The sequence below is a fragment of the Colius striatus genome, chromosome 4 (assembly GCF_028858725.1).
Source record: "Colius striatus isolate bColStr4 chromosome 4, bColStr4.1.hap1, whole genome shotgun sequence".
NCBI lineage: Eukaryota > Metazoa > Chordata > Aves > Coliiformes > Coliidae > Colius > Colius striatus.
Window position 1 is genome coordinate 93372616 of NC_084762.1, and position 12882 is coordinate 93385497.

Genomic DNA, 12882 nt, shown 5'->3' on the forward strand with positions numbered 1-12882 from the left:
ACCCAACTCTGCCTCTCCATAGAGTGGATTTGGGCCTTTCGAACAGTGCTCTCTTAAAAACTAAGAGGCAGCATCTTCTGCGAGTTGGCAATATAAACACAAACAGGAGAAAGGTAACAAACAGGAATTAGAGTTAAAAAAGAAGAAATGGCAAAACTATTAAACCCAAATTGAAAAGCACTATTTATCTGTCTACTACTTTGACGTTTCCTAATCTGTCAAGCTCAAAGTATAATAAGGAGCATTCAATGAGCAATTACATTCTACATTGTTAAGAGACAGCAGCCTACCTTTGACTGCTAAGTTATTACTGTAAGCAGTGGTATTTACTTTTCCAACAGCTAGAAATGTAATGGAAAAAAATTATAGTAATTTAAGAAAAATGTGACATCCAAAAATAAGAATCCATTAGCTATGAACACAGCTCTTCTGAACAACTAGAAAAAACAACCCTTGAATAAAGGAAGAGTGAATGAAAGTACACTGTAACATCTGGCCATGACCGAGTAATTTACTGATAGAATACAATAATGACATCTATAGACATACAATAGCAGATGATGTAAAGTAAAACTGAAAGCTTAAGTCATATCTTGACTTGTTTACAGAATCACAGAATGGTAGGGGTTGGAAGAAACCTCTAAAGATCATTCAGTCCAACCCACTACTAAAGCAGGTTCACCTAGATCAAGTCACACAGGAACACATCCAGGTGGGTTTGGAAGACCTCCAGAGAAGGAGACTCCACAATCTCGAAACCAAAGTACACAAATCACTAACATATGTTTATAGAAGTTTTCTTTTCCCTTTAGAAAATCAAAGAAGCCACATACAATCATATGCAAGGTCAATGCAAGGACATAAAGCACTCCCTGGCACGTACTGCAGCAGAGGAAAAGGTCACAGTACAGGGCAATAAAAGATTCATATCATCATCAGGATTTTCTCAGGCAGATGGTTGCAACTCTTTGTAAAGACCAGCTACAGGAGCTAATCCAAAAGAAGTCATTTCATACTCACAGGCTTCTTGTAAGAATTTTTCTCTAACGCTGTCTGAAGTGCAGTTTTTACATGTTTTGATTGCAACGGCCATGGCTGGATTTTCCTGAAAGACATTATTGAGACATAACTGAAACACAGCCCACCAAAAGCTAAGTCCTTTCAAATTCTATATGAACTGCTTGAGAGAAAACAACTACTAGCTAAATTTAGTTAAGAAATCACATTTTGAAAGCTTTAATGACAAAGTAGTATTTTAATCAAGACACTTGGTGTACATCTAATGCACCTAGGAAATACTTCATAGAATCATAGAACGGTACGGGTTGGAAGAGACCTTTAGAGATCATCTAGTCCAACCCCCCTGCAGAAGCAGGGTCACCTAGACCAGGTCACATAGGAACATGTCCAGGTGGGTCTTGAAGACCTCCAAGGAAGGAGCCTCCACAACCCCTCTGGGCAGCCTGTGCCAGGGCTCCCTCACCTTAACAGTGAAATAGGTTTTTTTATATTTAAGTGGAACTTTTTGTGTTCCAGCTTCATCCCATCACCCCTTGTCCTGTTACTATCTACTATAGAAAAGAGGGATGTCCCAACCTCCTGACACTCACCCTTTAGACATTTATAAATGTTAGTAAGATCCCCCCTCTGTCTCCTCCAGAAATACTTCATCACTTTTAAGCTAAGTTAAATTGTTCAACAATCATAACAAAAGATAATAAGTGTAACTGGAAAGTATTGTGAACTTTTTATGTTACTGAGATGTCAAATTCTTGACAGCATTTAGCATAAGTAGAGGAAACAAGCAGACATATGCCTAAAAAGCACACTTGGCTTATGCAAGTAAGCAACCTGGAAGGCCAAAAGAAGAACTGACTACTATTTTGAACTCTAACTACGGAGCAAAGTAAACCAAAGATTTCACATATTATCTTTAAATCAGCTGTATCAAGGGCTTAAAACTGCATTAAACAGGACACATATTCAAAGTCAGAAACAGATTTTCTACCTGATTGCTTATCCTCTGAACACTGAAAATGAGAAGCACTGAGACTGCCCAAAGGAGGCCTCTAAACTCGGGTAGGGTTTCACATCTTCTCTTGCTTTGGAGTGTTTTTCAAATACCCTTTCCATAAGTTACAGACAGCCCAGAGAAGCTGCAAGTGTTTTTCTCCTGAAGAGAAGCTTTAGGTGTTTGAGCTTCACTAGTACTCAGAATGCCATGACTCAGAAAATGGTTTTGTTGCAACACAGTGCATCCCCACAGTAACATGCAAAGCTCAGATGTCGTCCACACAAATTCTTAATGGGTTGAAAGCAGCTGAAGTGTTTTAAATTAAGCTTGTTGGGTTATTGGTCTGCTCAAGGACTAGTATGACTTCCTTCCAACTGGGAAATTGGGAATTGGGCATTGTATAATGGCAAGGTTACAAATTAATCTTTCCTTGACAAGCTACAGAGATGATGTATGTCCTCAACTAGTTTTTAAGGCTGGTGTGAGCTGAAGATTCACAGAGTTAAGTTCTATGCCTGCTCATGCTTGCTCTATTTTAGATCTACTTTTACAAACACTATGAGTATTTTTCAGACTCCCAGTTTGTCTAAAATAATTAACATTTATCCTTACTTATTTACCTAAACACTGCATTAAAGAGTTATTTAACCAACTGAGCCCAGGATGCTGTTTCTGGGAAATACTGCTTCTGAAGTTAGAACTAGGTTGTTGTCCCCATCAATTATTATGTCACTATTGAAAATCCAGATAATTTCTTCAAATGAGAAGCAGATCTTCATTTTACACTTGCAGCATCAGTTTATTATAAGTTCCAAATTAATTCATATTCTAGCTTTCTCCCACAAACCCTATTTTTCATCCATTTATACTGCAATCTTATCTTTGTGGTTGCAGTCTAGAATACTACATAAACACCACCCTAAATTACACAGGTCTCTCCAACCTCACTGGTTTCACTGTAGTGACCTCTTGAACTTGGGCCTTTGCTGGATCACTGCCTATGTCTTTCAGGAGAAAGTAGTAAATTTATGAACACACAGCCTTCCTTTTGAGAGATCCAGTGAGATGATCACTGGAGACACCTTTGTTTCACATTGTTGTCCCTCTGCTGTAGGTTACTGCCATTCCAGTGTCATGGTTTGACATGACAGCCTTTTCTGCTAAGGGGGAAGAGGCTGTAAAGATGTCTCCTGTAAGAAGTTGCTCACAACTCTCCCCAGCTCTGAGCCAGACCCACTACAGGGGTTGAGCCAATTAGATGCCTCCACAATCACTTTTTAAGAAGAAGCTGGAAGAGGAGGCTTCTTCCTCCTTCATCTTGTTTCTTCCTTCTTCTGTTTCAGCATGAAGTTTGATTAGCTTACCCTGACACAGCTGGCAGCTGCTGAACTGAAGGCCTGACCTAACCTGAGGCTGAGGCTTTGAGCTTTGGAAAAGCTTCTGAAGCACTGAAGGCTCACTGGGGCAGTAAGGCCAAGGGGATGTGTGCTGACCATGCTTCAGGCATGTTCAAAATCAACAAGTCTGAGTTTGGCTGGGGTTAAACCAATGACTTCTAATTCCAGCTCAGTCAGTGGCTTTGCTAAGGTCCCAAATAATTTTCTTGGCTCTTTTGATTTCTTTCCTGATCTACAGAAAAATGGGGATACAGAAGCAGAGAAACCACTCTGGATTCCTACTTATCTGACACGTGGGAAATATTCTCTACATGTTGATTATTCTGGAAAACAAACCACAAAGTTAATTTCTGTTTGTTCAGGAAGACTCAGCCCAAAGCATCTAAGCAATATTTATTGAACTAGAAAGGTTTTATGATGTGTTTATTACTGTTTCAGAAGCGAGGCTTACCGGACTCATGTAAACTCCTTGGTGTACATCTCCAAACTGTCCTTCACCAATGCAACGCCCCAGTTCAATCCTCTCCCTTTGAATTTCATAATCTCTGGCTATAAGAATATAATGCACTTAAAATATTAAGCTTCTGATGAAAGTCAAAGAATTAATCCACAAGATACAAAACTCACAAGTTAAAGTCACTCAAATGTCTCATATGAACAATTAAGATTAACACTTGCTGCACACCAACCTATACAAATGCTGTACACACACAGTGGAAACCTCTTAAACAAATGTTTGAACCAAAGCAATGAAAAAGGAGTGGTGAAATCTGATTTGCTCAATTAACTACTATGAATTATTGACTTCAATGCAATCGATGTAACTGAATCCTTCTTCATTATAGCTAATAAAAGACAAGGAACACAAATAGCTTAGGACAATTAGCTTAGGATATCAAATATAGCCTTAGCACACATCCCCCTGCTTCAGATGTTTAAGAGAGCTCCACTATGTGATATTTTAGATTTTGGAACCATCAAATGAGCCCAGAGAATTTTTAAAGAGGTAACTGCAAGAAAAAACAACACAGAAATCAGAGCATGGCAAATAAAACCAAAACAAAACAGTGTAATTTGGGGGCACTACACCTCTATAATGTGTAACACAAGTACAATTGGCATGTTTTGGGGGTCTTATGCAATTTTGTTAACTTTGTGGTTTAATAGACTGAGAATGTCACAGATAAAAACGGCTCAGTACTTCAGCAAAACATTGAATCAATTGCAATGGAGTCACTTCATTTGCAATTGCATTTCTGGCAGACATGCAGAAATACTCCAAGAGTAGTAGAAAAGCATGTACAGTATATGTTTTCACCTCTACTTGTGCTATTTAGTGAAAAGAAAGAGGACTTCATGAGTGATGATTTTGACTTCATTAACACTACAGAAACAATGCCATCTAGATAAAGTGACAAATGCCATTTCCATTTCTTTTATTAGGACTGCATTTTCCTCTTTAAAATCCCAAAGCTAATTGGTTTAACTATAAATAAAGAATGTTTATTAAATGAAAGTGAAGTAAACTTAAAAAAAAAATCCACATCATTCCAAACTGCAAGCACACAGGGATGGGTAAAGGGTCTCCTGTTACCTTCATCTATTCCATAGCTTTCTGCAGTGCAATTAAGAGAAAAATCAAATGCTTACTCAGATATAGCTTCTTAAAATCAAGACAAGGACAAACATTGCTTTTTTGAAATGAAGAAATACACTGAGGCAATTTTAATTTTACATTAGCAGAAGTCACAGGTTTGCTCTTGTGATCTTTACTGGCTCAGCCCTTCGAGAGCTGAATATTTGAGTCCACTTCAACCCACCCAAGTACTCAACGAATTTCACTTCAACGTCCCATCTCACAGGCTTTGAATTGAAGGCATACTTAAGCATTCAGCATCATCCAGGGCTGGGCCCACATGTAATTACTTCCATGAGAATTTCAATGAAAAGATTAGGGGGAAAAAAACCCCAAACCCCATCACACAGAGTTAATCTGTGAACAAATAATAAAGGATATCATTTATCCCAGTACTAATTCATCCTGCAATCATTTTAGTACAGTCACATAGTGACTTACTGCAAGACAGTCAAAACACACTGTTTATATCTGGAAAACATATATTCTTGCTTTTCAATTCTTTATGTCAAAATATATATGTTTCTCAAAACATATATTCTTGCTCTTCAAATATTTTCCACAGTAGTGGAAACTATGTTGTAAACACTGATCATGAAACATCCCTGCTACAGCAAACTCTAGTAATCCTTAAAAGTTCATGGTTCTTCAGCAGAAGGTGGCACCAGTTTAGCACCACCCTCTCCTCTTACACTAACCCAAACCAACGTTTCTGCAAGTCTTCGTATCAACAGATTGTCTGCTTCTAGAGAAATCCTTGGTTGCCAAACTCCAACTGTAATTTTGCACACACAACTTTAAAACTCCAACTAGTGGACCTTCACGTTAAACGAGTCAGACTTGAAGTTTAAGATTACATTGTAATTCAAATATGCCAGAAGACAAAATCCTTGTGGTGGCCAATGCTTTTTCTTTTTTATTAATTCAAAGATGAAGACTCAGAAGAACTTTGAATTTTTATTCTTAAAGCCTTTCATCTTTGACAAAATTGCATGTGGTACAGATGACCTCCTTCTAGCATGGAACTCGAGAGCAGCAAGTCTGTCATAGAGCAAGGATGAGATAGTTAGACAGCAGTACACAGAAACTTCCCAAATGGTTTGCTCCCTTCTTTCTTTAAGCATTGTGTTCAGCAGCACAGTCAAAAGAAATCTACATTTTGAGACATAAAAGGAGTTTCATTGCAAAGTCACTAACAGGAGCAAAACAGTTTTATTTGCCTCAAAATCTGAACTTGAGAAACACTGAGTCCGAGTTTTCAAAGCATCACAAAGAATGTTTCCTTTGCACACATATTATTAAAGACTGAAATACAAGATTCAGCCCTTGCTAAAGGAAATTTTTGGATAGAAAAGTTCCCAAGTTAACTACCATACTTACTTGATGGCATTGTATAAGTATCTTCTTCATCTATAATCTCTGCATAGTCATCTGTCTCTGTAAAGGGAGGAATTGAAGAGGTTCGGGAAAAGCAGATGAAAACAATTCTCCAGAACAATATCTCCAATTTATCAAGGCTGATGTGTCACAACCCCCAGCTTCAACATTGCTGGCACACATTTATAACAGCATGAATAAAACTTGCTCATGCATAATTTATGGTATGATAATGACCTCAGTGCCAATTATACTACGTCACATAGATGCATTCAACAAGGAATAAAAGGAAGCTTCATTTGTATTCAATAAAGTTCTGTAATTGAAACCCATCTAGTCTGTTGACTTAAAATCTTTTTAACAGCAAATTCCACTGTGGTAAGGAGAAAACATTATTAATGGATTAAACTGCTTAACTTTCAATGAAGTGTGAATAACAGCTTGCTAGTTTTTTATGTCAAACAGGCAGAACAGACAGTAAAGATGTTCCAGGGCAGCATCTACCTACTGTCAGTGTGGCAAGGTGAGCAATTTTTCATAGTCTTCAGGAGTATAAAGACCTTTTGAGTCACACCCTTGCCTTACACTCGTTTGCATTAGTCTCAATTTTCCTTGTTTAGTGGAGATTCACCACCAGTTTTGCAGTCAAGAATCAACATCTCACAGATAGAGCAGGTGGAGCAAAAAAACTAAGTGAAAACAAATAGTCCTCAAAATTTTCAGAGCAACAACAGTGTATTTCTTCCTCTGTTTAAAATGTACAACTTTTGCATCATCTGTTCTCAAATTATTTAAATGGTGTCAAGTCATTTCAGAAAGTGCTTCTCTTTCTCTAAAGAACTTGCAGCGTGTGCACATCAGATAAATCTCCTGGGGTTATAAAACCAGTCCACCACAGTGGGGTGAATTTTCACTTCAAGGCTGTTAAATTCTACTCACCAACTTTAAGTGCACACAGTGGTTCTTAAAATTGAGTCATCCAAATCCAATATGCAGTCCTCATAGTTGTTTTCAAGTGACTGCATATTGGGCCACCTCTGAAAGGTCAGATTTACTCCCTCTTTTTTCCCTGTCTGCCCTGGAGCATATGTATATCTCAGCACCTCCCTGGCATCATTTCTAGATGTATGGTTTCTGAACATGAATGAGACAAAATCAAAGATAATGGAAAGAAGGATGGGCTCATCTCTTTTGGCAGCAGCTCTCAGTTCAACCAACTTAAGCCAACTCTGAAACCAAAGCAAGGCTTATAAAATTATTCACATACATAAAACAAGAGGCTTAAATTTCAGACAAATGGAATATCCAGCAATTAAGAAACTACAGGTTGTCTGTAACTTTGAAGTCCAACACATTTCAGTAACTAAATTTAGTCTTATGATCCTAACTTTGTACTACTTCAATAAGCTGCTTTTCTTGCAGACTCCCATAGAACCAACCTATGTCTTGTAAAAGCAGAATCAAGAAGTTCTCTGCCATTTAGATTTTTGCTAGGCAATTTCTATTTAGGACACAGCAAAACAGCCACCTAACGAAAACTCCATTAATTTTAAAGACAGTGCACAATTCAGAACAGGCAGCATATTGCAGAGGCATCAACCTCTTCCTTGGTATGTTTTCTTTCCCCTCTCTACATTTTAAACTGATGTTTTTGTACAAAGTAAGCTTCACTGTGATCTAAGTATCTGAAAGAAATCATTAGTGTGACACCAATGTGATGGGGATAAATCACTCTGCTTCCTTACAATACTGTGGTAACGTGTTTAGCTTTTGTTGAACGTGGTATGTATCAACTATTGTTATAAAGTTGTATGTGAAGACACCATAAAGTTCTTAATCTATGTTAAAAACCCCTGACTGAATGAAAGATACTATAAATACATTTTGAGAAGAATTTTAAAAGCTTGGGAATTGGAATTGGTGCCACACTGGTCTTTAAAAAACCCAAACACTTGTCACACTAGATTATAGAACAGTGTTTCCAAAATGTGATAAATGGCTTGGCTTGTTTCTCTCTCTGTTTTAAGTTAATAATGTTTATTCATAAGAAAAGCATTATCAGAACACCACAGAGAACTTGACATCGTTTTGATGCATTGTCCAAAACCAGCCTGAAACTTTACAAGGCTCTTCAGTAGCCAATGCAGATCAATTGAATGTATGCAACTGTATTTCTTTGTAGACATTTAATACTCTGGAGAGGAATATTCAATAAGAATTCAGAAAATAACTCCTATACATGCCTGGCATTGTTTCTGGGAATTAGAAGAACAAAGTCAATCAAAGCATTAACAGTGTCGTGCTCAAAGTGTTCTGCAACAGACAACTGACCTTCCCCACGTGCAGTCTTTACCCTATGATTAGTCACATACTATGAGACTATTCCCAGGTCTGTTAGATCATGACTGTGTCTGCTAAGGGATACTCCATGTATGTAGAGTCTAAAGCAAAACTCAGCTAAGGCAAGGCTCTCCAGGCTGCTTCCTAAAGGAGAATGTGTTACAGCAGCATCAAGAGCTAAACACAACAAAGCAATGACTCCAGGGGATGTTCTATCTTTGAGGCCGTTGATAAACCTAGAAAAACTAAGATATGAAAACAAAGCTCGTGACTGCTGCTCTCTTGCATGTCCTAAAAGCAGCACTGGACCTTTTCACTTGTTGGCCAATCCCCAGGTCTTCTAGATGGAAAACCACATAGGTTGGTTTTGGACAAAGATACTGTTAGTGGTACAGGTGAATGAGCCAAATTGAGCTTTGCTGAACCCAAATGCATTTATTGAACAGCAGAAAAAAAACCCATAGCATATTAAATCCATAACCATTCTGTGCTCTTAACCACCTGAATTTAGTTTCCCTTTTCATTATTTTCTCCCTATTTATCAGAGGCTGTAATTGAGAAAAGCAGACAAGCACCAATGAAAATCCATGTAGGGTTAGTGTCTGAAATACCATTTCTGAATTTATGATGCAAAAACTGTCCTTGGAGTTTTTTATGTTTAATAATGAAAACTGAGGTAGTATCATATTGGATTTATATCTGAAGGAGAGAAAAGAGATGAAAAGTTATACACTTCCCTTACATTTTACAAAGAGGAAGGCCACGAGACATTCTGTTTCTTCTTATCACCTTCCTTTGCATATTGCTTTTTATGCCATTTTAGCACCTCTTACAAGCATAAAGATACATACACTGTCAGTACAAGCAGTCTGATGTTTCCCCCTAACATCAGATGTTGTTGTTTCAGAGGACAGCAAGTCAAATCGTTCTAGGAAGAAAGACTTACAAAGTCTGGAGAAGTTAAATATTTTGTAGTGGCTCTCCAAGTTTTGAAGAAAACCACTAAAATCTGTCTTTAAAATTGGCAGTTTGAGTAGCTGAAACCTGATTAATATTTCAAGTATTCAACCTACATCCATCTATCTTGTAAAGCTTCTTTTAATGCAAGGAGCAGTAGCACACTATCCAGCATTTGGATGTTACCATGCCTTTAAAGCATCACTTCAGAGACTCATTTCTCATGTGTTACATCTATTGATCTCACTCACTGCCTAAGAAATCCCTGTGATATTTCAATCAAACCAAATGGACACTCTTGCAAGCCTATAAACCTCCTCTGCATCATGCCAGAAGCCTCATTGCAAACGCATGCACTACCACATCCCTGGCTGTTTGAAATAAGCTTTTCCTTTTTCAATTCCAGTTCAGCAGAAAATGTTAGTTGCACAGCTTGAAAAGTACAATATTTATTTGCTCATGTCCAAAGCAGATTGCTTTTTAATACCAAAAGCTGTATAAAATTCATGACTGAAATGTGCATTAAGTGGCATATGGATATCAGAGTTGCATATTGCACGTTAGTAACACACAGACTAGAAAACGTATTACCGTCCCCACTAATTTCATCTGCAGATCCAGGTGGCATGCAAGGAGAGAGAAAAACAGAGAAAGAGAGAGAGAGAGAGAGGGGATAGAAAAGGGGGAGGGGAAAATAGACTATTAAATTCATGAGTAATCCAAAAGTATTCAGACTGTAGTAATCTTATATACCTGACTCAAGAGAAATCAGAAAAGTAGCAGAATTTTAAGACTTCTCACCTAAAATCCAAGGGACAAAGATACGTTCTAAGAAGCTTGTATGATGAAACAGAGTTAGTGACTTTCAAACACAAATTTACACCAAGATTAAAATTTGGGAGTGGGAGCTCTTGCAATGCATTGTTAAGAAATGACCATCTCTAGTTTTATCCAATACTTGAAAACAGATCTCCTATGGCCAGATGAGTCAGTTCAATTCGACTTTGCACATACACCGATGACATTGGGTAGGTAGAGTTGGTGTTGCCCCTTTCAAAGGAAATGCACTCCCATGCTATCATGAAGAAATGAGTAAGAAATGGAACCATCAGAGTATTAGACAGAGGTATTGCAGTTACACAAAGCTGAAATATAAATGAGTAGCAAATGGAGCAACTCTACTGGGAAGATGTTCGAACAAGCACCATGTTCCGCATGTACTGTAGCGGCCCTATTGCACACCAATAACACAGCAGAAGCTGATGCACATTAGACATCATTTATAAACTACTACTCCAATTCTTCCTACCCCTAAACAAAGCCAAACTGGTCCAGAGCGGTGCTGAACCAGTATGCAGCCAAAAGCATCGCTGGATTTCAATGTTCAATTCCAAGTGATCTTAGCTGATGCTTATTGTTGCTACTCTTTATCATTCACAAGCATGCTGTAGCAGGGGTCCAAGAATGAACTTAAAATACAGTAACAAAAAGTCCATGGTAGAGGTGGGCTGCAGAGCTATATCAATTCAGTGCTGAGATGTTTGTCACTGCAGCACACATGTTGCTTAAACACAGGTCCCCTATAAAAACAGGGACCAGCAAGCTTGTGACACTGCATGAAAATCCAATTCAATAGGAGGAAAGGGGTAGCAGAAATGATATTATTCTTGGAACTCTGTTTACCTGTGGCTAAAGTAGTTTAAAAACAGTAACTGAGTTAGTATATTCAGCTTTTGGGTTAATAAGGCAGCCTATACAAAGAGCAGTGCAGTACCCTTAGGCGGCGACTCATGGGAACAGAAGACGAAAGGGAGAAAGCGTCTAGCTTTCTTTACTTTATGCTGACAGTGATTGACTCCTTTACAAAGAGGCAAGAAAAGGAAAGAGAAAAACAGAAACAAATTATTTGGAAATAAAAGAAAAGAGACTGGAGAGAACATCTACAACGAATGAACATAAAAGTAAAGGTTTACATTACAATTCTGTATATGCAAATGGATATACCAACGTTGCACCTAAAGCATACCTGGTATTCAGATTCCTTTCTGCAGATGATTTTTATTTCAATTTTTAAAACTGAGACTACAATCTACTAAAAAGGCAGCTTTGTCCAACTATATACACCATCCACCCCAGCAGTGTAACCTCCTTTTGCAAGCTCCCCATCAAAGTTTTACTAGACTGTGCTATCGCTATATTCTTACCCAAGTGGGAGTCACCAGAGTTAAACATGGACACATTGACTTTCTGGAACCTTAAAGAATTTAACACAAAACAGGTATTTCATGTAGCAGGGTCACACAGAACAAGGAAAACTGCAGTTTCTCTGTCTCACTGAAACACAACACTGACTTATTTTATGATCTGACATCTGCCACTGGAGTCTGGTTCCCAGCGCAGACTTGTCTTGCCAACTGATATTCTCACTCTGCAAGGACCTTGGGGTGAATGCCTCATGGGACTTTCTTCACCCTCCCTCTTCCTAGTCACCTTACTGCACTGAATTTGCAAAGCACCTAAGAGGAGGAAAGAGATTTTTGAGTAGGAGAAAACACAAAGAAGCCACAACTGATCTCATCAAGTGAGAAAGGAGACAAGACAACACTAAAAACCTGAGTACAGATGCTCGCTCCTTTTGTTTCTCCATTATCTGTTTGCTTCTCTGCTTTCCTCTCTTCCCTCTCTCAGGAAACATGAGAGGTGGTTTTAAAAGCCAATGGACTGAAAACCCACATCCCATTCATTGCTGGTAGTATTGTCACAGTGAAAACTCAGGAGTGAGGTGCAGCCACCTTGAGTCACATAGGCTGGAGGTACAGGTGTTAAAAGAGAAGCCCAGTACCACAGAAGCACCATCCTGGTACAGTGGTGGGAAGAGTGGAGGAACAGTGGAAAAGGAGAATTACCTTTTAATAAATGTAACTTCACACTTTTGACAGCTTCTGGAAACTAAGGACCAGCTACACTTAGACAAAAGCACCACCTTACACACACTTGTGCAGTCTTTAGTGGCCAGATTTTGAGGAATAACATGTAGATTTGTTGCAAAGGTGTTTTAAGTGTGTTCTATCTGGAGGCTGCACGTTGAATTTCACACACTACTGTGTACAATCCAAGCTTGGCTAAGATGGCATTTACAATCCAAAGTGTGAAGTGGGTGA

At 38.4% G+C, this 12882-nt stretch overlaps 1 protein-coding gene across 6 annotated transcripts in view; it reads right to left on the reverse strand.

Annotated features, from left to right (window-relative positions):
* PTK2 (protein tyrosine kinase 2) overlaps positions 1-12882 on the reverse strand; it is a 210350-nt gene that overhangs the window by 44789 nt on the left and 152679 nt on the right. For all 6 annotated transcript variants that reach the window (XM_061994893.1, XM_061994890.1, XM_061994891.1 and 3 more), the window contains 3 exons: positions 6428-6484; positions 3863-3960; positions 1021-1105 (listed from right to left, as the gene is read on the reverse strand). In XM_061994893.1, coding sequence (XP_061850877.1) covers positions 1021-1105; positions 3863-3960; positions 6428-6484 — 240 coding nt within the window. The remainder of the gene's footprint in view (positions 1-1020; positions 1106-3862; positions 3961-6427; positions 6485-12882) is intronic.